Here is a 20726-nt window from a genome sequence, read left to right as displayed (position 1 = left end):
CAGTTGAAAGGATCACAGGAGGAGTTCCCGGTGGCCTAGCAATTAAGGATCCAGCATTGTTGTTGCAGCAGCATGGGTGACTGCCACGGTGTGGGTTCAATCCCTGGCCCAGGAATTTCCACATGCTGCTGGCATGGCCAAAAAAAAAAAAAAAAAAAAAGGAGAAAGAAAGAAAAAAGAAAGGATCCCAGGAGACACCTAGTCAGTGTTTCTCAAAATGAGGTTTGGAGACTCCCAGGATGCCACAGACCCTCCTTGGGGAGACTTAGGTCCTATCTGTGATAATTTGTGTTCTGTCTTCCCGTTTTGATGTATCCTGATTTCAGTATCCATGTTTGCATTTATGTTTACACATTCGAGGCCAAGTGAGCTCTTGAAGGCTTAGCTTTTAGCCTTGAAGATGGGGATGTGGAGGCCACAGAGCTTGCTGGGGGTCTCTTCTCCATCAGGCTCTGAGCCGAGCACGGGAGACACACCAGAGAGACACCCCTCATCCTCTGCCCTCGGGACACTTACCTCCAAAAGGAGAGTAAAGAAAGAAAGTAAATGAAATACATACAATAATTATGAGTCGTAATAATGCTGTGAAGGAAACGGTGATCAAAGTGCCCTTTTAGGGAGTTCCCATCGTGGCGCAGTGGTTAATGAATCCGACTAGGAACCATGAGGTTGTGGGTTGATTCCTGGCCTCGCTCAGTGGGTTAAGGATCCATAGTTGCCGTGAGCTGTGGTGTAGGTTGCAGATGCAGCTTGGATCTGGCATTGCTGTGGCTGTGGGGTAGGCCAGACGGCTACAGCTCCGATTAGACCCCTAGCCTGGGAACCTCCATATGCCACAGCAGCGGCCCTAGAAAAGGCAAAAAGACTAAAAAAAAAAAAAAAAAAAAAAGGTGCCCTTTTAGAGAGGGTGGGGTGATGGAATTTCTGAAGAGGTGAAATTGAACCTGAAACCTAGGGGTGAACGGGAGGGATCATGAGAATGGTGGGGCCCAGAGAGGGGGCAGCACCCCAGGCAGAAGCAATAGTGGGACATTAATCTGACAAATTCAACAGCACTTTCTCAGACTTTCTACAAGTTAACCAGTGACCCTCTGCATGATACAAAGGATGTTTGTGATTAGAGTCCATCTCTTGTTCAGGTGCTCTAGAGAGTCTCCAATGATCACAGATTTCTTTTTTTTTTTATGGCCACACCCTCAGCATATGGAAGTTCCCGGGCCAGAGACTGAATGCAAGCTGCAGCTACAACCTACGCTGCAGCTGCATTGATGCCAGATTCTTTGACTTCGCTGGGCCAGGGCTCGAACCTGAGCCTCCATGGCAACCCAAGCCACTGAAGTCAGATTCTTAACCCACTTTGCCACAGCAGGAACTCCAATCACAAATCTCCACCTCCTTAAATTCACCGAGCTGGCCTCAAGCCATCTCCAAACATGTCCACCCTGCAGAATCCCTCTTTCCAGACACCATTTGTGACACATGACCTACTGACACACAGAACAAGCTAAGGCATCAGGTCCACCTCTTTATTAAGGAACTGTTTTTTCCGTGTTTAAAAAAAATAAAATACCCATAAATAGAAGTTCTGATGCCTTCCTTGCCGTTCTCCAGTCAGTCACCCTGCTTTGGAGACCAGGGCCCAACAGAGCGAAGGGGCATTGGGGCCTGAAATTCAACTTCACCTTTTAGCCTATAACCACCAGCATAGATCACCCCTGCTTTTTCCATCTTCACCTCATCTCACAGTAACCATGTATAAAGAGGGAGGAAAATACAGGTATTTTAATGTCTCCTCACAGTATTTGTTTTGTTTTTTTGTTTCATTTTTGTCTTTTTGCCATTTCTTGGGCTGCTCCTGCGGCATATGGAGGTTCCCAGGCTAGGGGTCCAATCAGATTTGTAGCCGCTGGCCTACACCACAGCCACAGCAACTCGGGATCCGAGCCGCGTCTGGAACCTACACCACAGCTCACGGAAACGCCGGATCCTTAACCCACCGAGCGAGGCCAGGGATTGAACCCGAAACCTCATGGTTCCTAGTCGGATTCATTAACCACTCAGCCATGGCGGGAACTCCTCCTCACAAGTATTTGTAAGAAAGAAAATGTGACCTTTAAGATGACGTTTAAGGGGTCGAGATGTGGAAATGTGGGAATGGCTCGGCTGCTAGGTTTTTTTCGTTCTTTTCATCTTGTTCCTCCTTCTTACCAACAGTGGGCTCTTTCTGTGCGTGCACCAGTTCTAACAATAACACCTACTGGTGTCTGCGGACAGTTAATGAGACGCATAATTTTCTTTTCTGCGAGTTTGCCACTGGCTTTCTGGAGTATTTTGATATGAATACAGATCCTTATCAGGTAAGTCAATAGGTTTTCACTTTCTGAAGGTTATTGAGAAGGGAATAACGGGAACATGAGCTTAATGACATTGTCCTGGCCTCTTCGTCCGCAGCTCACCAACACTGTGCACACGGTAGAAAGGGGCGTTTTGAATCAGCTACACGTGCAACTGATGGAGCTCAGGAGCTGTCAAGGGTATAAGCAATGCAACCCCAGACCTAAGGGCCTTGAACTTGGTAAGGAAAAACGAAATTTTGTCCTCTATTACCTGGAAACTTGGTTGTCAAGTTTTCTGTCTCTGAAACATGTAATTGGGGATAGAAGGCATAGAAACATATAGTTTGGGATCCTTCCATGGGAAACTATCTAGGCAATTCCAAACATATTTTGTTCTCTAAATTTAAGAATTTCTCTTTTTTTTTTTTTTTTTTTTTTTTTTTGGTCCCATGCCCTGGGCATGAGGAAGTTCCCAGACCAGGGACTGAACCCTCATCACAGCTGTAACCAGAGCCACAGCCAACACCGGATCCTTAACCTGCTGAGCCACCTGGGGATTCCTAGTCTTTAAATTTGGCTCTAGGTACACTAATGAACAATGTAACAATGCCCCGGAAGATATGTTGAGCATTTCATTGCAATCTCTTGCACAGGTCTGTTCTCTTAGTAAACCTCAGTTCCTGATGGAAGCATCCATTGGAAGATGGGATGAAAGCATTGGGGGTTTATTTGTGATTGCTGTCAACAGTCATTAGATATATTCTAGGTAAACCAGGATATCCCATTTTTTAAAGCGATTTCGGATAGAAACACAGCAGTGCCCTATTTTTGCTGAGCAGAGTTTGGCACTTCCTCAGTTGGATCCCTGCCCATGACACACGGCATTAGATGTCTTTTGCTGTATTTCTTGTCTGAAACTAGAGGTGTTTGAGCACGTCGTTGTCCTGAAAGTATAAGAAGGGCTGGATGGAATCAGCTGATCCCCCTCCCTGGTCTGCTGTGTTCAAGCCATGTAGCGCTCCTTTGGCTCGTGGAAATGCAGTTCTTTTTCTTTTCTTTTTTTTCTCTTTTCTTTTTACTATTGCATCTGCAGCACATGGATTCATCCCCCAGGCTAGGGGTTGAAAAGGAGCTATAGCTGCTGACCTATGCCACAATCACAGCAATGCCAGATCCAAGCCACCTCTGCAGCCTACGCCACAGCTCACGGCTACACTGGATCCTTAACTCACTGAGCGAGGCCAGGGATTGAGCCTGCATCCTCATGGATATTATGTCGGGTTCTTAACCTGCTAAGCCACAATGGCAACTCTTGGACATTCACTTCTTTTCAGTGTCTGTCCCAGCTCTTTTCTGATTAATGAGAATACTTATTTTCTCATAATTCCTGTAGAAATGTAACACAAGCTGTCCAGAGAAGGAAGGAGAAAGAGCTGAAGCTGGCCAAGGGCATTGGCGCCAGCCCAGCATCCCAACTCCTAAAGGGTGAAGAGCTGGACCCACAGGACATGGGGAGCAATTTGCAAGAACCCTCTGTTAGGCAGCTGCGTTTTCTCTGTGCCCTTGACAGCTCATGTCTCTGTGGGTCCCCTGCAGAGCCAGTGTCACCAGCATCACCAGTAGGCAGCTCCCTGAGCCATGTGACTTGATAGGGAGGGCAGGGTTGGGGGAGGGGGTCATCCCAAAATGATCAGTGCCATCACCTGCCATTTCTACCATTTTATTTTATTTTATTTATTTCTTTTAGAGCTGTACCCGCAGCATATGGAAGTTCTCAGGCTAGGGATTGAATTAGAGCTGCAGCTACCAGCCACAGCCACAGCCACAGCCACAGCAACGCCAGATCTGAGCCGCGTCTGCAACCTACACCACAGCACGGCAACGCCGGATCCTTAACCCACTGAGCGAGGCCAGGGATTGAATCTGCGTCCTCATCAATACTAGTCAGATTCGTTTCTGCCACAACGGGAACTCCTGTTGCTACCACTTTAGAGTCCTGAAGGCTATCGAGCTGTATATCCCATAAGAAATTCCACATCCTGTGGGAGGTCCCATCACAGCTGTCAGTCACACCCTCAGTGAACACCTTAGTGGAATGGGTCACCAGTCCAAATCTTTTGGTCACTGACCCCACGCAGCTTAAATCTTTGGAGATATCCTGCTGTTATCTGTTGACCTTTTCCTCAAATCCCACCAAAAATAAAAGCCCACGAAGGCCTGGAAAACAACTACGAAAGGCACTGGAAATTACATTACACCAGATATTTCTCCCCCACGAACATAGCACCTTTATTGCTAATGACATAACCCCTCTGCTTAGGGAAATCTGATGAGTCGTCTCTAAGAGATGAAGGACATGCCAGGTCATTCAGGTGAATAATGGCCTGTCACTGCTGTTAACCCTTCAAGTCGTCCTGTCCCCCTTCTCAGTGATTCCTAAGGGAGTTGATTACTGGCCCTTTTCTCCAAGGGTTTTGTCTAAAATAATCAAAATTCATAACTGACACTCACACGGACGTTTGGAAGTACTTGTCTTATTACTTTTCATCCTTAGCCCTTTTTCGTGTGAACTCGGATATATTTTATCTTAAACCTTTTTATGTATAGCTTTCAACCCTCATTTTAAACCGAGCAGGAAAGCTCTGTTGGATTCCGGCGCTGTCTGTACTTAACACGATATGTTTCTTTCTAGGATTTAGATGTTGTGCGTGGAACACGACATAGTGGATGGTGGTGTGAGTTCTAAAGCTAACCTAAATTACTCTTATATTTTCCTATATCAGGAAATAAAGATGGAGGAAGCTATGACCTACACAGGTATTCACGCTTTTTTATTCTCCCTGGCAGCTTCTTCCCCAATAATTGCATGATCCAGTCATTTTTAACTCATTTCTGTTTCTTACCTCGGCACACCGCTGGGCTTGGGGTGCTTGCATGTTCTAACAGCATTCTCCACCGTCTTGTGTCTTCGGGGACAGATCTGTCATCTTGCGTTTATATATCAGCCCACTGTCACGACAAGACGTGTCTGAGTGCCCTTCCTCACTCCCATCACTCCCACGCTCGTCTGCTTGTTGAATGGTGCTTTTGAGCATGGAATGGTGTGTGGGGGGGAAACAGAATGACCTTGGGAAGCCCTGGGCAGAAGCAGGAAGAATTCTTTCGCTGGTGGTACTTAAATGTCAATTTGGTGGCGAGGCTTCATGGACACTGGTTAGAGATGTTTATGACATGTGACATCAAAATCACACAAGGAGTGATGGGACTTTTAAGAGCGTTCTAGAGCTGAAGTTGGAGGCAAGAGGAGCTTCCTAGTTGACAGTCCTGAGTTGACTCTGATGGTGACAGCAGCGGTGACAGGGTTCAGAAGGCTCTGCAGGTGGTGGTGAGTGAAGAGGAGGTGTGGGCATCGGGGTCAGGGCATCTGGAGTCAAGACTCACAGAAAGGTCTCGATGTCACACAGAGACATGTGCCTGACACTCGACATCCTGATGTACAGCCCTCAGCCCAGTCCTCCCATCCCCCTCCAGCCCCCCCTCCATCCCTCTTACTTCCCTGTGCTGGGGAGGAAGAGAGTGAGGGGACCAGAATGCCCACTGGCCAGGTCAGCTCTTTGCCAAGAATCTACCCTGAGCTTAGATCTCAGGCAGGTCTGTCAAAAACATGCCACGCAGAGCAGGAGGGGGCTTCACTGTGGGGAACCTGAGGCATGGATGTGCCATTGCCTTTGTTCATGAATCCTCTTGGGAGAAAGACTTCCATCAAAGGGACATGGACTTAATCGGGGTCACCCATACTGATACTGTCTTGGAGTCGCAGAAGGAAGAATACTGCCATTCCAGGGCACCCTGGTCCCCCCCACCCCCAGCCTGTGTGCTGTGATCTCAGATTCTCCTTCTAAAGGGCAGCTTATTGGTTCCGAGAGAAGTTGAAGGCGCCTAGGAAGGATGGCGGGGAGGACGCAAGCAAACATGACAGAGAAGCCTGGGCTTTGCAGGGTCCTGATAACCATTTCTCTATCTCTTCTTTTTCTCTTCCCTCTTGTCTTCCCTCTTTCCTTTCCTTGCTCTGCCTCCACACCTACCCGCTGTGTCCCCTCAGCCCACGTAAGACAAAGCAGAAGAGCCCCTTCTTAAGCTGGTCTCACCCAGGATATGGGCTGACGAGGTAATGTCTCACACGCCAGGACCGACCTGCCTGCCTCCTGGGGGTCCCATGAAGACATATCTGAAGTGTGTCGTTGAAGCAGACCTGACTGTAGATACTGACCTTACAGCTATTTTATGATGCACTCAATTCTTCAGCTAAGGGATTTGCTGTCTGGCCCTCTTTTATTCCTGTCATGAAAGAGATAAAGGGGTATTAACAGGTTATTTAAGACACAAGTCTGGGAGTTCCAGTCATGGCTCAGTGGTTAACGAACCCGACTAGCATCCATGAGGACGTGGGTTCGATCCCTGGCCTCACTCAGTCGGTTAAAGATCCTGCATTGCCGTGAGCTGTGGTGTAGGTCGCAGACATGACTTGGATCCTGCGTTGCTGTGGCTGTGGTGTAGGCCAGTGGCTACAGCTCCGATTCGACTCCTAGCCTGAGAACCTCTATGTGCCACAGGTACGGCCCTAGAAAGACAAAAAGACAAAAAAAAAAAAAAAAAAAAAGGCACAAGTCTGGAGAGATGAGGAGAGTTCTTCATCTCTCTATCCCTGGACCACTGTGAGATAAACAATGTTTAGCTGCACTGAAGTCATGATTAAAGGGCAGGCATCTGGGAGTCCCCCTTCCCTCATCCCTGTCACCACTCAGCAGGGCCAAATCCATTGTTTCTGGGGTGGTTTTGGCAAACCCTGGGGAGCTTGAGTTGTTGATGGCATCTCTTCTCTGGTAATGTGGCCAGTGAAAGTGTGTGTGCATGGTGACTGAGTGTTACCTGTTTCTTTCTTTTCTTCTTCTAAATTCCTTATCAAAGACAAGCCTAAGGCTCCTCTTTAACTCAAAATGTCTGGCATCTCAGACTCCACCATATCCATGAGGCAAACTACCTTTCCGCTGAAATCACTTTTGCAGGCAGGAGATGATGACCGCGGAGGAAATACTAAAAATCACAAAAATTAGATCAGTTTTTGATATACGGGTTTGCTAACCAATGGATTAGCCAGTAGTTCTTTAAAATAGTTGTCCTTAAAAAATTACTTTCTAAACTACATTTTCTGAAAACTCCAAAAATTCTGGACAAATGCTAAACTGCACAGGATGCTGTGTATACCAGACTAACCGGGACCATCCCAGGCAAAGAAATTTGTCACCCAAGTTCTATGCTACTTCAGAGGCTATGTCTTTATCCTGAAAGTGATCAAAAGCTACTCAAGATTGTTAAACTGGGAGAAATAATATGAGAGGATTGGGGTTGATCAGATTAGGTAACAAAGAGTGATGAGAACAGGTTTTGGTTTCGGTTTGGGGTTTTTTTGTGTGTTCTTTCATTTTTTTTTTTTTATACTATGGTTGATTTACAGTGTTCTGTCAATTTCTGCTGTACAGCAAAGTGACCCAGTTATACATAAATATGCATTCTTTTTCTCATATTATCGTCTATCATGTTCTAGCACAAGTGATTGGACGTAGTGCCCTGGGCTATAGAGCAGGACATGAGAACAGCTTGGTGAGTCAGATTGGGCTCAAGCTCCAGTTCCGTCTCTTCCCAATTTGGGGACTATTTGCTAACAGTTGCGTAACTTCCTATGTTCCAGTATTTTCCTAAGTGATACATAGTTTAACTCATTTGCCCCTCACAACATTATGAGGTCATACTGTTACTGTCCCCATTTTCCAAATGGGTAGATTGAGTCACAGAGAGACTAACATTTCCAAGACGCTACAGCTGATACATGGTGGAAGAGACAGCCCAACCTAGGGACCTGGTTCTATCATGTGCTTTTATTCTCTACGCTATGCTAATGCTCTTGGACAATTGAGTTAATTTTTTAATCCCTAAAAGATGGTAATAAACACATACCTGAGAATGCATAAGGGAGTTCCCATTGTGGCTCAGTGGGTTAAGAACCTGACATAGTGTCTGTGAGGTTGCAGGTTTGATCCCTGGCCGTATTCAGTGGGTTAAGGATCTGGCGTTGCCAGGAACTACAGAAGCAGCTCAGATCTGGCATTGCTGTGGCTGTGGCATAGGCTGGCAGCTGCAGCTCCAACTTGACACCTAACCTGGGAACTTCCATATGCCACAGGTGCAGCCCTAAAAAGGAAAAAAAAAAATTATTTTATTTTTTAAAGAAATCCACTTTTTAAAAAAGAATGCACAAGGATTACATGGGATAATACCTGAAAAGTATTTAGCACAAGTAAGCCCAGAATTTATGTTGTTCTATGATTAATGTTTGATGTATTTGAACAGTGAGAGAGAGACCATATCAGAGAGCCCTAGAATTTTGAAGGACTTTTACCATCACATTAATGGATGATAAAATTAGAAGTTTTATTACTGATTAAATATTAAGAGGAAAGTTTACATGCATGCACCCCAATCAGCAGGCATGTTATTTTAATCAGCCATTGACTAAACAAAGTTATTCATCTATGAATACATGGTATAGCTTATGTGTACTCATATTTCTCTACTGCCTTCTTAGTTTAATGTTCATAGTCTACTTTATGTGAATTCCTGCAATTCACCAAAAAATTACATAAATTAGAATTCTTCTATGCATAGCAAATGACTATAAATAGATATTTACAATTGGCTTTTAGTTTCTATTCAGAGTCTCTGAAATTTCAAAACCCAAATCAAATTCCACTTCAACTGAAACCATGTCATGTTTCAAGCAGCCTGAAAATCACCCAGCATGCCTACTGATTTGGTTCCAAATATTGGAAATCCTGTGCCTTCAGAAAAGAACATTCAAGGAGAACATATAGCGGAGCTTAGGAGAAAGACTATATTATATATAGTCTTACAATGTAAGATCTCTGTTCAGGCGATCTCAATTTTGAAAATCAAATTAGTGCCCTCAGAAATGAAACTTGGGGAGAGTAATTGCCACATTAATTAAAATATCCTGTCAGTTAGCAATGATTGCCAAAACTATAATGCTTTATGGATTTCCAGTTGACCTATTACTTGCTCCTTGAAACTGTAGACACCTTGCCAGGTGAAATTCAGACTTAGTCGTTGATCTCTGGTACACAGAACCATGACAGATGGACGCTGTCATGGATGGGGGAACTCCAGAGGAAGGGGAGAGGTGATCACGAGGGCCTTTGTGGAGCGGCTGATGCTCAACCTGAATGCTGAAGGCTGAGAGCTGACCAGGATGATGAGGCAGAGAAGCACATTGTAGGAATAAATGCGGGTGCTCTGGGGAGAGAGTCTGGTGCTTTCAGAATCATTGTACGTTGTTCTGGGAGGCGGAGGCCAAGTAAGAGAAGGAAAAGAATAAGATGAAGAGGTCGTAGGCGTCTGTGTGGAAAGCATCCATTCTGCTTTTATGATGCTATGACACTGGTAGCTCTTGTTGATTTCAACACTTCTCCAGGAAGAGCTGAAATTCCACGCTATGCCATCTCCAAGTTACCCATCTGTAGAATACAGGGTGACATGATTAGGTGGTCATATTTTTAAAAGTCCGTTAAGTGTCATCCAGAAAGGAATGTGACTCAGCTTGAAACCTGCACATGTTTTCATATTTGCCTTAGTGGTTTCCCAACCTTTCTATTTCTGGGACTGGAGGAAAATTGTAACTTGAAATCATTCACATTTATTTCAAGAATTTACTTTTCAGGAGAAATCTATCCACACCTTTCCTCTATGAATGAAGGGCTTCAGAATAACCCACGAAAAAGATTTTTTTCGGTGAGATGAGGACTGGCAGAAACCAGAAAAGATGTGTGGAAAATTTAGGTTCTAATAAATGGTTTCATTTTATATTTTGAAATAATTTTACAAGGGTAATTCCAAGGAATTTCACCCCATTTGCCTCATTGTTTTCTCTTGTTCTCTCTTTTTACACACACACACACACACACACACACACACACACACGCGCCCACCCTTTTTTTTTCTGAATTATTTGCAAGTAATATAAATGCTTTAGTGCATATTTCCTAAGAACAAAAACTTTTCTTACGTAACTGTTATCCATTTATCAAAACCAAGCAATTTAACATTGATACAATACAGTTATCTAATCCACAACCCATATTCAAATGTTCCCAACTGTCCCAATAATGTCATATTTATGGGTTTTTTCATTTTTGTTTTTCTGGCCTAGCCTCAGTCCAGGATCACACATTACTGTAAATTATCTTTTAAATCTCCTTCCACGTGGAATAATTCCTCGCCTTTTCATCATCATTCGTGCAATTCTAAAGTACACAGGCCATTTCAAAAAATGTCCCTCAGCTGGGGTTGTTTGAATGTTTCTCCGTGATTGGACTGAAGCAGTGCTTTGGGGGCAGGAAAACCACAGGAGTAATGCTGAGCTGAGCCCTCAGGATACTTTATCAGGAGCTCCGTGACATGTCTATGAAGTAGTCATTGCCTTTGATGATTTGGGTAAGGTGGCTAATCCACCCCAAAATTCCCATGTGTCCTTTTCTAGCTCCTAAGTAATTCATCCACTAGCTTTGATAGGAATTCCTGATTCTTGCCTGAATCACTATGATGATGATGGCTGCAAATGGGCGATTTTTCTAACTCAATCGTTCCTGTTTCTTAAGCGGTATTCTACCATGGAGAAGAGATTTCCCTTCTTTCTGTTTGTCTATTTATTTATTTAGTTCAGTATGGACTCATAGATCCTCATTTTATTCCATGGATACTCTTTTGCTGCCATTCTTCGTTTGGATGATCAAGGCGTCCCAGATTTAGCCAATAGTGTCTTTTCAGGTGGCCTTTGTGTCCTGTGGATGCATCCTCATTATCTTTTGAGTCCTTTGCTTGCCGTTTAGCCTAACAATACGTTCCCCACCCAGCTTGTATTTTTATCCCCCCCCCCCACACATCTGGAATCAGCCATTTCTCCAAAGGACCCCTGTTCCTTTTAAATAGGGGATGGCATTAGGCTACCAAGATCTGGGTTTGAAGTGTATAAACAAGGTGTCTTTGTATCTAGACCCTTTTGGTGGCCAGAGCTAAAATATACACATACATATACTGAACAGCTATCCCTATGTGGATATAGACTTAGTAAAAACATATGTTTATACTGATACCTCTAATTCTTCTTCTTTTTTTTTTTTTTTTTTGGTCTTTTTAGGGCCACACCCGCAGCATGTGGAGGTTCCCAGGCTAGGGGTCGAATCGGAGCTACAGCTATCAGCTTACGCCACAGTCACAGCAACACCAGATCCAAGCCGCACCTGCAACCTACACCACAGCTCATGGCAATGCCAAATCCTTGATGCCTCTAATTCTAATTCTGCAGCACAAGGTTCATTCTAGTTCCTATGTTAGAATTTCCTTTTCCAACAATGAGACATGCAGTTCCCATTCCCTCAGTGGATTAACTCCTTTGTTCCATGCTGCGGTACACAGAGAGCCATTGCAGAACTGCTAAATCACACTACTGCAAAAACCAACCTGCTGATGAGAGTTCAGTATATGTTTGAATATACAAAGAAACCAAAAGAAACAGACCCACAGATATAGAAGACAAATTTATGTTTACCAAAGGGGAAACATGGGGGCAGGGATAAATCAGAGTTTAGGATTAAGGTACACACACTACTATACATAAAATAGATAAACAAGGACCTACTGTGTACACAGGGAACTCTACTCAATATTTTGTAATAACCTATAAGGGAAAAGAATCTGAAAAAGAAAAGATACATGGTTATATAAAACCGAATCACTTTGCGGTACACCTGAAACTAAAAGCAGCACAACATTGTAAATCAACTATACTTAAGTATGAAATGAATAAAATAAAAGTTCCCATTGTGGCTCTGCAGTTTAAGGACCTGATGTTGTCTCTGTGAGAATGCACTTTTGATCCCTGGCCTTATTCAGTGGGTTAAGGATCCTGAGTTGCCACAAGCTGAGGTGTAGGTCACAGATGCAGCTGGGATCCCACTGTGTTGCTGTGGCTGTGGTGTAGGCCACAGCTGCAGCTCTTTTCAACCCTTGGCCCAGGAACTTCCACATGCTGCAGGTGGGGCTCTAAAAAAAAAAAAAAAAATTAAAGTAAATAAATAGAATAGAATGAGACAAAATGAAATAAAATATTGGCTATCAGAAAGAATTTATATCCTTATGATGCTTAATCTTCTATCCAAAAACAGAGGATGTCTATTTGGCCAAGTATACTCCTGGGTCTTTTAGGAGCTTTTTAAAGTATTTTCTTATTTGTTTTGAACATTTCCTGTTAAGTTACTTGTAAGCACTTTATCGTCTTTGTTTCTATTGTAAATAGGGTTTCCCTGCATCATTAAAACCTCTATTTGATTACTGCTTGTGTATATGAGGGCTATTGGCTTCTATATATTAATTTTGCATCCTGCTACTTTTTGATTTTTTTTTTTGAGTCAACTTTGTCATGGGTTCTCTTGGATTTTCCAGACACACTGTCATATGTTTGCGAGTAGAAAGAGCATTTCTTCCTTTCCTGTTTGTATATCTCTAATTGATTTATTTAATTGAATGAACTAATATTTTCATACAATGTTACCTTGTCCCTGTTTTTTATTGAAAATACTCTTAGGACTTCCCCATGAAAAGAGAAGCAGACTTTAGGACTAAGCTATATACATTTTTATCACGTTAAGGAAATAGCCTTCAATTCTTTTTTAAAGTGTTTTTATCAACAGTCAGTGTTGAATTTGTCAAAAGCCTTTTCAGGGAGTTCCCACTGTGGTGCAGCAGAAACAAACCTGACTAGTATCCATGAGGATGCGGGTTTGTTCCCTGGCCTAGCTCAGTGGGTCAAGGATCTGGCATTGCTGTGGCTGTGGCATAGGCTGGCAGCTGTAGCTCCGATTTGACCCGTAGCCTGGGAATTTCCATATGCCACGGGTGCAGCCCCCCCAAATAAAGCCTTTTCATCATCTATGGAGATGCTCAAATAACTTTTCTCTTTAGATCTGACATGATATATTAATAGATTTGCCAAAAATGAACCAACCTTTTGTTTCTGGAATAAATTTTATTAGGCCATTATGTATTATTTTCTTAATATAATGTTAAGTTCTCTTCATTAATATTTCATTTACAATTTTTGCATCTTAATTAATCATCTCAGTCTGAAATTTTCTGTTTATGTTAGCGCTATCTTTTTAAGTACCATATGGGTTTCCTGTTGCCCCTATAACTAATTATAGTTATGCCTTAAAACAACAGATTTATTCTCTGACATTTCTAGAGGTCATAAGTCTGAAATTTTTCTTTTTTTTTTTTTTTTTTTTTTTTTAAGGGCTGCACCTGCAGCATATGGAAGTTCCCAGGCTAGGGGTCAAATCAGAGCTGTAGCTGCTGGGCTACGCCATAGCCACAGCAATGTGGGATCTGAGCTGCATCTGCGACCTACACCACAACTCATGGCAACGCCAGATCCCCAACCCACTGAGCAAGGCCAGGGATTGAACCTGCATCCTCATGGATACTAGTCAGATTTATTTCCACTGTACCATAACAGGAACTCCCTGAAAACTTTTTTTCAAAACAACTATTTTATGGAAATATAGTTTATTTACAATGTTTCGTTAGTTTTGGATATACAGCAAAGTGATCCAGATTATTTTGTTCAGATTATTTTCCATTATAGGTTATTACAAGATACTGAATGTAGTTCGCTGTGCATACAGTACTAAATCAAGTATTAAAGTGCCAAAATCAAGGTACCAGCAGGTCTGCATTCCTTCCACTGGGGGCACTCTTGGAAAGAACCCATTTCCTTGCCTTTTCCAGCTTTTAAAACTGCCTGCATTCCTTGTTCTTTGGTCCTTTCCTTCATCTTTGAAGCTGAAAATGTAGCATCTTTAGGGAGTTCCATGGTAGCTCAGCAGCTTAAGGATCTAGCATTGTCACTGCTGTGGTGCAAATTCAATCCCTGGCCCAGGAACTTCCACATGCTGCAGAAAAAAAAATGTAGCATCTTCAAATCTCAATACCTCACTCTCTCTCCCTAGCCTATGCCTCTGAGGTCACATTTTTCTCTGACTCTCCTGCCTCCCTTTCCCTGAAAAGGACATTTGGGATTACCTTGGCCCCACCTAGCTATGCCTGGATAATCTCCTCATCCCAAAATCCATAACTTAATTCACATCTGCAAAGTCACTTTTGCCATGTAAGGCAACAAAACCAGTTTCCACGAATTAGGATGGGAACATCTGTAGATGGTGGGTGTCCACTCTTCCGCCTACCACAGAAAACAGTGCTCTGCTTGCTTCATAAAGAGAGTTTGAACGTTTTCTCTGGTTTTCTGCTCTGGAACTGTTTGTACAGCATTAAGAGTCTCTTTTCCTTGAAGGTTTGAGAATATTCTCCTGTGAAACTGTATGGAACTGGGGCTTTTTTGGAGTGCAGTTCTTATAAAACTGATATAAAGTTCTTATAGTAGTTTTTATAAACAAATAATCTACATAAAGGTTATAAACCTTTTCCTTCTCTGGAAATTGTTCTATCTAAGCTTTCTATCACTATTGGATCCATTTCAAGAAGATGTGTTTTCCTAGATAATTATCTCTTTCACCTAGGCTTTCAATTTATTTGTTTTGATATTTGCAAAGTAGTTGCCCATGTTTTAAATTTTTTATATCTCAATGATTATTTCTCTTGTCATTTTCTGTTTTGAATATTGGAAATTTCTCCCCTTTTTCTTTCTTTTTTTTTTGGGGGGGTGTGTGTGTTTTGTCTTTTGTCTTTTGTCTTTTTAGGGTTGCACCCGAAGGATATGGAGGTTCCCAGGCTAGGGGTCTACTCAGAGCTGTTGCTGCCCGCCACAGCCACAGCCACAGCAACACCAGATCCAAGCCACATCTGTGACCTACACCATAGCTCACAGCAATGCCAGATCCTTAACCCACTGAGTGAGGCCAGGGATTGAACCTCAACCTCATGGTTCCTAGTCAGATTTGTTTCTGCTGTGCCACAATGGGAACTCTGAAATTTCTCCACTTTTTCTTAATTAGGTTAGCTAGTGACAGTCCATTTTGATACTTTTTTGAAAGAACCAGGAATTTGATTTAATAATTAGATATGTCATTTTTCTCTTCACTACCTCATTTTGCTTGTATTTTTATTATTTCTTTCTTTGTGCTTTCTTTTTATCCAGCCTTTTGAGTTTGAGAGTTTGATTTATTTATTTTTTGTGACAGAAGTGTGTAATGCTATGAGTTTTCTTCTAGTTACTGATTTAAATGCATCATAAATTCTACTCTGCTGTTTTCCATTAGCATTATGTTTAAGGAATTCTATAATTTTAGATTTATATTTCCCTTTTCACCCAGAAGATGTTTAATAGAAGGTCTATTCATTTCCAGATTAAAGGGCTTTCTTGTTTTAATTAACTTCTAGTTTTATAGTATTTTATCAGAGTGTTGTTTGTAACATTTCTACCTTATGCAACTTCCTGATGTATTCTTCGTGACCTAATATGTAATCAAATTGCGTGACTTTCTGTGCGTGTTTGAGAAAGTGGAATCTCTATTCTCAGAGTATATGACCCTTGGATACATATCTGTGAGAACTACTTGATTGATTATATATTTCAATCTTCTATATTTTGAGTCCGTGTGACCTGTCTTAGATTGAGTATCTCCTATTACCGTTTCTGTATATTTCTCATTGCATCTTATACAGGTTTCTTCTTTATGAAGATGGTTGCCCTTCTCTCCCACCTTTGAAACTTAGTAGATTTTGTATTCCTGTTCTGTCGGTTGCCTCCGAACTTATACATTCTTAATGCCCCAAATCCCTGTTTCTTATTTAATCTTGTGTTATTGCATTGGTCAGTTTTTAATGGTGTTCTTTGACTACCAACTACTACTTGAATGATACTCAATGACCTTATTATCTTCCAGCTTTTCTACTTCTCCCAGTTTTAGTTGGATTATTTCTACTTTGTCATATAAAATGTATATATAGATGTGTGTGTGTGTGTGTGTGTGTGTGTGTGTGTGTATCCCTTCCCCTACCTTTGTTTTACTCCTGGATCTAATAAATGCTCATAGAGCATTATAATATAGAGAGCTCTAGAAATGTTCCAATAAATGTTAAATGCTCATCTTCAATCCTGTTGCTGAAGTTTCCCCAGTGATTTCTTGGTTGAATGACACATCCCTTAGAAAACTGTTCCAGAGCTATTGCGTAGTCACATGTTTGAAACTGTTTTTCTGTAGCCTTGATATTTGATGGAGAGCTTGACTGGATATACAATCCCTGGTTCACAGTTTCATTTCTGATTTAAGATGGTTTTCACATCCTCAGATGTTTGATTGAGAAGATGTAATGTACTTAGCAGTGTTATGTTGTAGTTTTCTCCACTTCATAGTTTATTTTGGCAGGGACGTTTTCATAAGATGATAGACTTTTTATTCTTATTTTCTGTTTTCTTTTGTAATAATTTTGTTTGTATTTAGACTCCTTTTATTAATTTAATGAACTTCAAGTATTTACAAGATGCCTAGTTTAAGAAGATCCTTTTCTGTCAGTGTAACCACGTATACCTTCTTTTTACCTTTTTATTTTATTATTATTTGAGGATGGGATTTGAAGAGGTTGTGTGTCCCCCAATTTTTTGTTTCTCTTTTTTTCTTGCAGGACCCCCACCATGGCTTCTTTTTTCTTTTATCACCCAGTTTCCAAAGGATGTTTCCCTCTTCCTTTGTCCCCTTTTCTCCTTGAAGTGATGCCTTTCAAAACTGCCACCTTGATTCATGAGCCCTTTGAAGATTCTTCCTCATTGTCATTACTGTGATTTGCCAAAACTCTATAGTATTTTATACTTCAGGTTGACATTCTTTCCAGCAATGGTTTCAAATACATTTTTAACTCCATTCTCACTTCCTTCTTCTCGCCACTGTTTTCCCCAGGCTTGCACCCAAAGTGTAACATGCAGCTCTACTGAGATTTAGTATTAACTTCTTTTTTTAATTACAGGTGATTTGAAGATTATAGAATTCTCTATCTTCTAGTTATACTGAGGATGTGGAGCTTGTGTAGTTTTACTTCCTCTTCCTGCTCATCTGTATTGCTTTATAATTCATTGCATTCATCTAGGCCACCTCTTTCTAAGTAGTACTTGGCCACACCTAGAGAAAAGATGTTGTTTTCTGCAGAACTGTGGTCATCTTGGTGATGTAGAAAAGTCTGAGAGAGAGAAAGCTAGTGTAGTCTTTGCATGCTGGGGGGAAAAAAAAAACCACTCAATTGATTTATCTAAAGGCTAGAACTTTTAGAGAAAAACAAAAACAAAACAAAGAAACAGTTTTGCTTAACTTGAAGAGTTTAATTGCACTCAAATGCAGTTTCGTACTGAGTGCCAGGGGATTTAAAACAAAAATAGCTTGCTGAGGATCACCTATCACATTAAAATACTTGGAAACACATCATTCCCCCAACAACCCTGTAAGTAGTAAAGGTTTTATCACATAAACTATGTCCACACTTGACTGATGAGGAACCAAGACCCAAGCTCTCTCACAGGATTTCCTGGTTGCAGAGATGACTTGAGTAGAGCCAGGAGTAGAACACTGTAAAATACCCTCGTATTTCCAGTAGCAACCAAGCCTGGTCATAGAAGTTTTCACCCATTTGATCCTCTTTCCAGATTTCATTATCATTCAGTCACTTTTGTAACCTAAGGCCACTCCTCAATAACAAATTACTAGAGAAATATACTTTTTAATGTTATGTTTCAAGTCAATGTGTGCCATATAAAGTGTGAGTTTCTTATTCCATAAGCAGGAAATCTTTTCCCCGCTAAGGTCCCACCTCCTTCTCTTTTCACAGAGGACAGTTATGGGATGGATGGGAAGGTTAACCTGGCCCCTCTCACTGCAGACGTCAACTGGCAAGGCCTGGAGGAGGTTTACGGTGGGAATGGAAGCGTCTACGAGGACAGACAGAACTCTAGACTTAGTCTGGTTGACTGGACTAATTACTTGAAGGATGTAGATAGAGTATTTGCACTGCTGAACCGTCACCATGAGCAAAATAGAATAAACCAGACTACACGTGCTCAGAGTGATGGGTTCCTGGCTGTGTCTGCTGAGCGCTCTGCTCCGGCAGAGACAGCCTCCGCGGAGTCAGATAAAGACCCCGGGCGTAGGGTTGAAGAAGCGCCTCCTTTGACCTTGCCAGCTGACCTTCCAACCCTGCATTCGAATCGACCCACATTCAGTCCCGAGAGTAAACTTGAATGGAATAACGACATTCCGGAAGTCAATCGTTTGAATTCTGAACACTGGAGAAATCATAAAACTGACAAATGGATGGAACGTGAAGGGATCCAGCGTCTTGAACCTGATTGGAGTGGCGATGGCCCGGCCGAGCTGGGGCAGCCCAGGAGCGGGCACCAGAAGGCACTTCCCCAGGACGATCACCCAAGAGAAGATGCTGCCGACGACCGCCTGCATCTTCCTGTGCGGATGATGAAAGTGTCCACCGTGGAGCAGGCTGCTTCCTCCAGCAGCACCGAGAGGATGTCGAACAAGGTGGAAGAGAATCACAGAAGGGGGAGCTACCAGGGTCAGGAAGGCAGTGCCTCCTTTCCACTCTCCTCTGATTAGATGCCCTGTTCCCTTACCCTAAACACAGTATTTTTTTTTTTTTTAACTTTTTCCTAGTCAACTAATAAAGGCAATCATGACAACCAACATTCCAAACTTGCCCCAGGGACACCCGCGCAGCGGACGTTAATGCGCATGCGAGCGGTCCGCGCACAAGAACTTGGGGTTCAAAGTCACGATTCACCAAGGGGAGAAAGTGACTCCCCTTGTGGGATTATGTTTGTGTGTTGGGGGGCGGGGGTACTAAAACAGTATTATCTTTGAAAGTTGTAGGGACATGCGTATAGCAATGTTATCCCGTCATGATGGCTAGAATTGTGCCTTTTCTGAGTTTTTGAACCTTGATCTCCTCGGTGAACCTTTTAATCCACTTTCCACTGCGCACGTCAATGTGGTTTTGATTCGTTTTTAACCACTGGAATTTTTCCGTGCCCTCATTTTTAGTTCGTGATTTTTGCACTTTGAGATTGGAACGCCATGTCTATTTGGTTCCTTCCCCTCCACCCCACCCTGCAGGCTTGTCACAGTCTGCTTGCTCTCAGTGTGACAAAGTGGATCCCCAAGGATGACACGCAGGATGGCTCACATATTGTCCCGCATACCACTTTTTCCAGAACATAATGCATGTGTTGTACCTCGACTTGCTAAAACTGATTAGCAGAAAGGCATGGCTAAGGATGTCGGCAGTAAAAATAAATAAGTAAACAAAACAAAGATCTCCTGCTCTCTCTCTCTGCCCAGCCTCAATGTGCTCATCATATGCTTAAGGTTGCTGCATTTTTTTATTTTCTTGACAGGATCAAAGGACTGAAGACTTTTTTTTTTTTTTTCTCCTCTTTGTTTTGTTTTCTTGACCTGGCTAATAAGCTTCAGTGTTGAGAAAATATGTTGCATTTGCATAAGGAATCTTTTTCAGTAAAACAAACTCATGAATGTTTCATAATTTAAACACCATATGTGTCGTATGATTATTTTTAAGGCCTTCACCAGGTTCTGGGGTTTTTTTTTAAGGCATCATTTAAAACTGCTTTTGAAATTGTGTTCTTGAAAATATTCTTGTCATAACATTAGATGTTTAAATACCAGCAAAAGGATTATTACCTCATTGAGAGTTACCAGTATCCTAGCCAGCTTCCCAAGAAAGTTTTTTTTTAGCTTAACAGTACTTTTCATTTTATTTTTAGATAATTCAAATGCATAGGTAAATTATGTTTTCTTTAAGTGCTTAAGGTAAACTCTTTTAAAGAAAATTAATATGTTATAGTTGAATCTTTGATACTTATAAGTCTTTACCTTAGACTCTGTACATATGTTAAAAATAACTCTCGCTTCATCCGATGTGTGTGTCACCGGCTGAATGACAGAAGAAACATATTTATGGTCATGAATGACGTGCTTTGTAAAAAAGCTTCAAGTTATTAGGAAGCATACTGCGTTTTTTTTTTTTAATCTTGTGTAATATTCTGTAATACTTTTATAGAACAATTCTGGCTTCGGGAAAGTCTAGAAGCAATATTCTTGAAATAAAAGGTGTTTAAACTTTACCTGTTGCAGAGAAATGAACTTAACCGAGATTGTGTGTTCTACCCATTTTTGCAAGTAAAACTGAGTCCTCATCTCAGTTTCTAGCCTTATTTGTCAAATTGCTCCA

At 42.0% G+C, this 20726-nt stretch overlaps 1 protein-coding gene across 25 annotated transcripts in view; it reads left to right on the top strand.

The window, feature by feature from the left end:
- Window positions 1-20619, top strand: part of SULF1 (sulfatase 1) — a 181128-nt gene extending 160509 nt beyond the window's left edge. For 8 of the 25 annotated variants that reach the window (XM_085022159.1, XM_085022150.1, XM_085022156.1 and 5 more), the window contains 5 exons: window positions 2215-2357; window positions 2452-2575; window positions 5120-5153; window positions 6439-6504; window positions 18297-20619. In XM_085022159.1, coding sequence (XP_084878285.1) covers window positions 2215-2357; window positions 2452-2575; window positions 5120-5153; window positions 6439-6504; window positions 18297-18327 — 398 coding nt within the window. In that variant the 3' untranslated portion in view covers window positions 18328-20619. Of the gene's footprint in view, window positions 1-658; window positions 891-2214; window positions 2358-2451; window positions 2576-5119; window positions 5154-6438; window positions 6505-18296 lie in introns of those variants that run through there. The other 17 variants (XM_085022162.1, XM_085022160.1, XM_085022151.1 and 14 more) reach the window with 3 other exon arrangements.
- The last annotated feature ends 107 nt before the right edge of the window (window positions 20620-20726 follow it).

This window comes from Sus scrofa, chromosome 4 (genome assembly GCF_054392235.1).
Source record: "Sus scrofa isolate SSC_HxYL_T2T_F1_AM1 chromosome 4, Sscrofa_HxYL_maternal_Yorkshire_Landrace_v2.0, whole genome shotgun sequence".
Lineage (NCBI taxonomy): Eukaryota > Metazoa > Chordata > Mammalia > Artiodactyla > Suidae > Sus > Sus scrofa.
The sequence above is the reverse complement of the archived record's forward strand: the minus strand, read 5'-3'. Positions and strand labels throughout refer to the sequence as shown.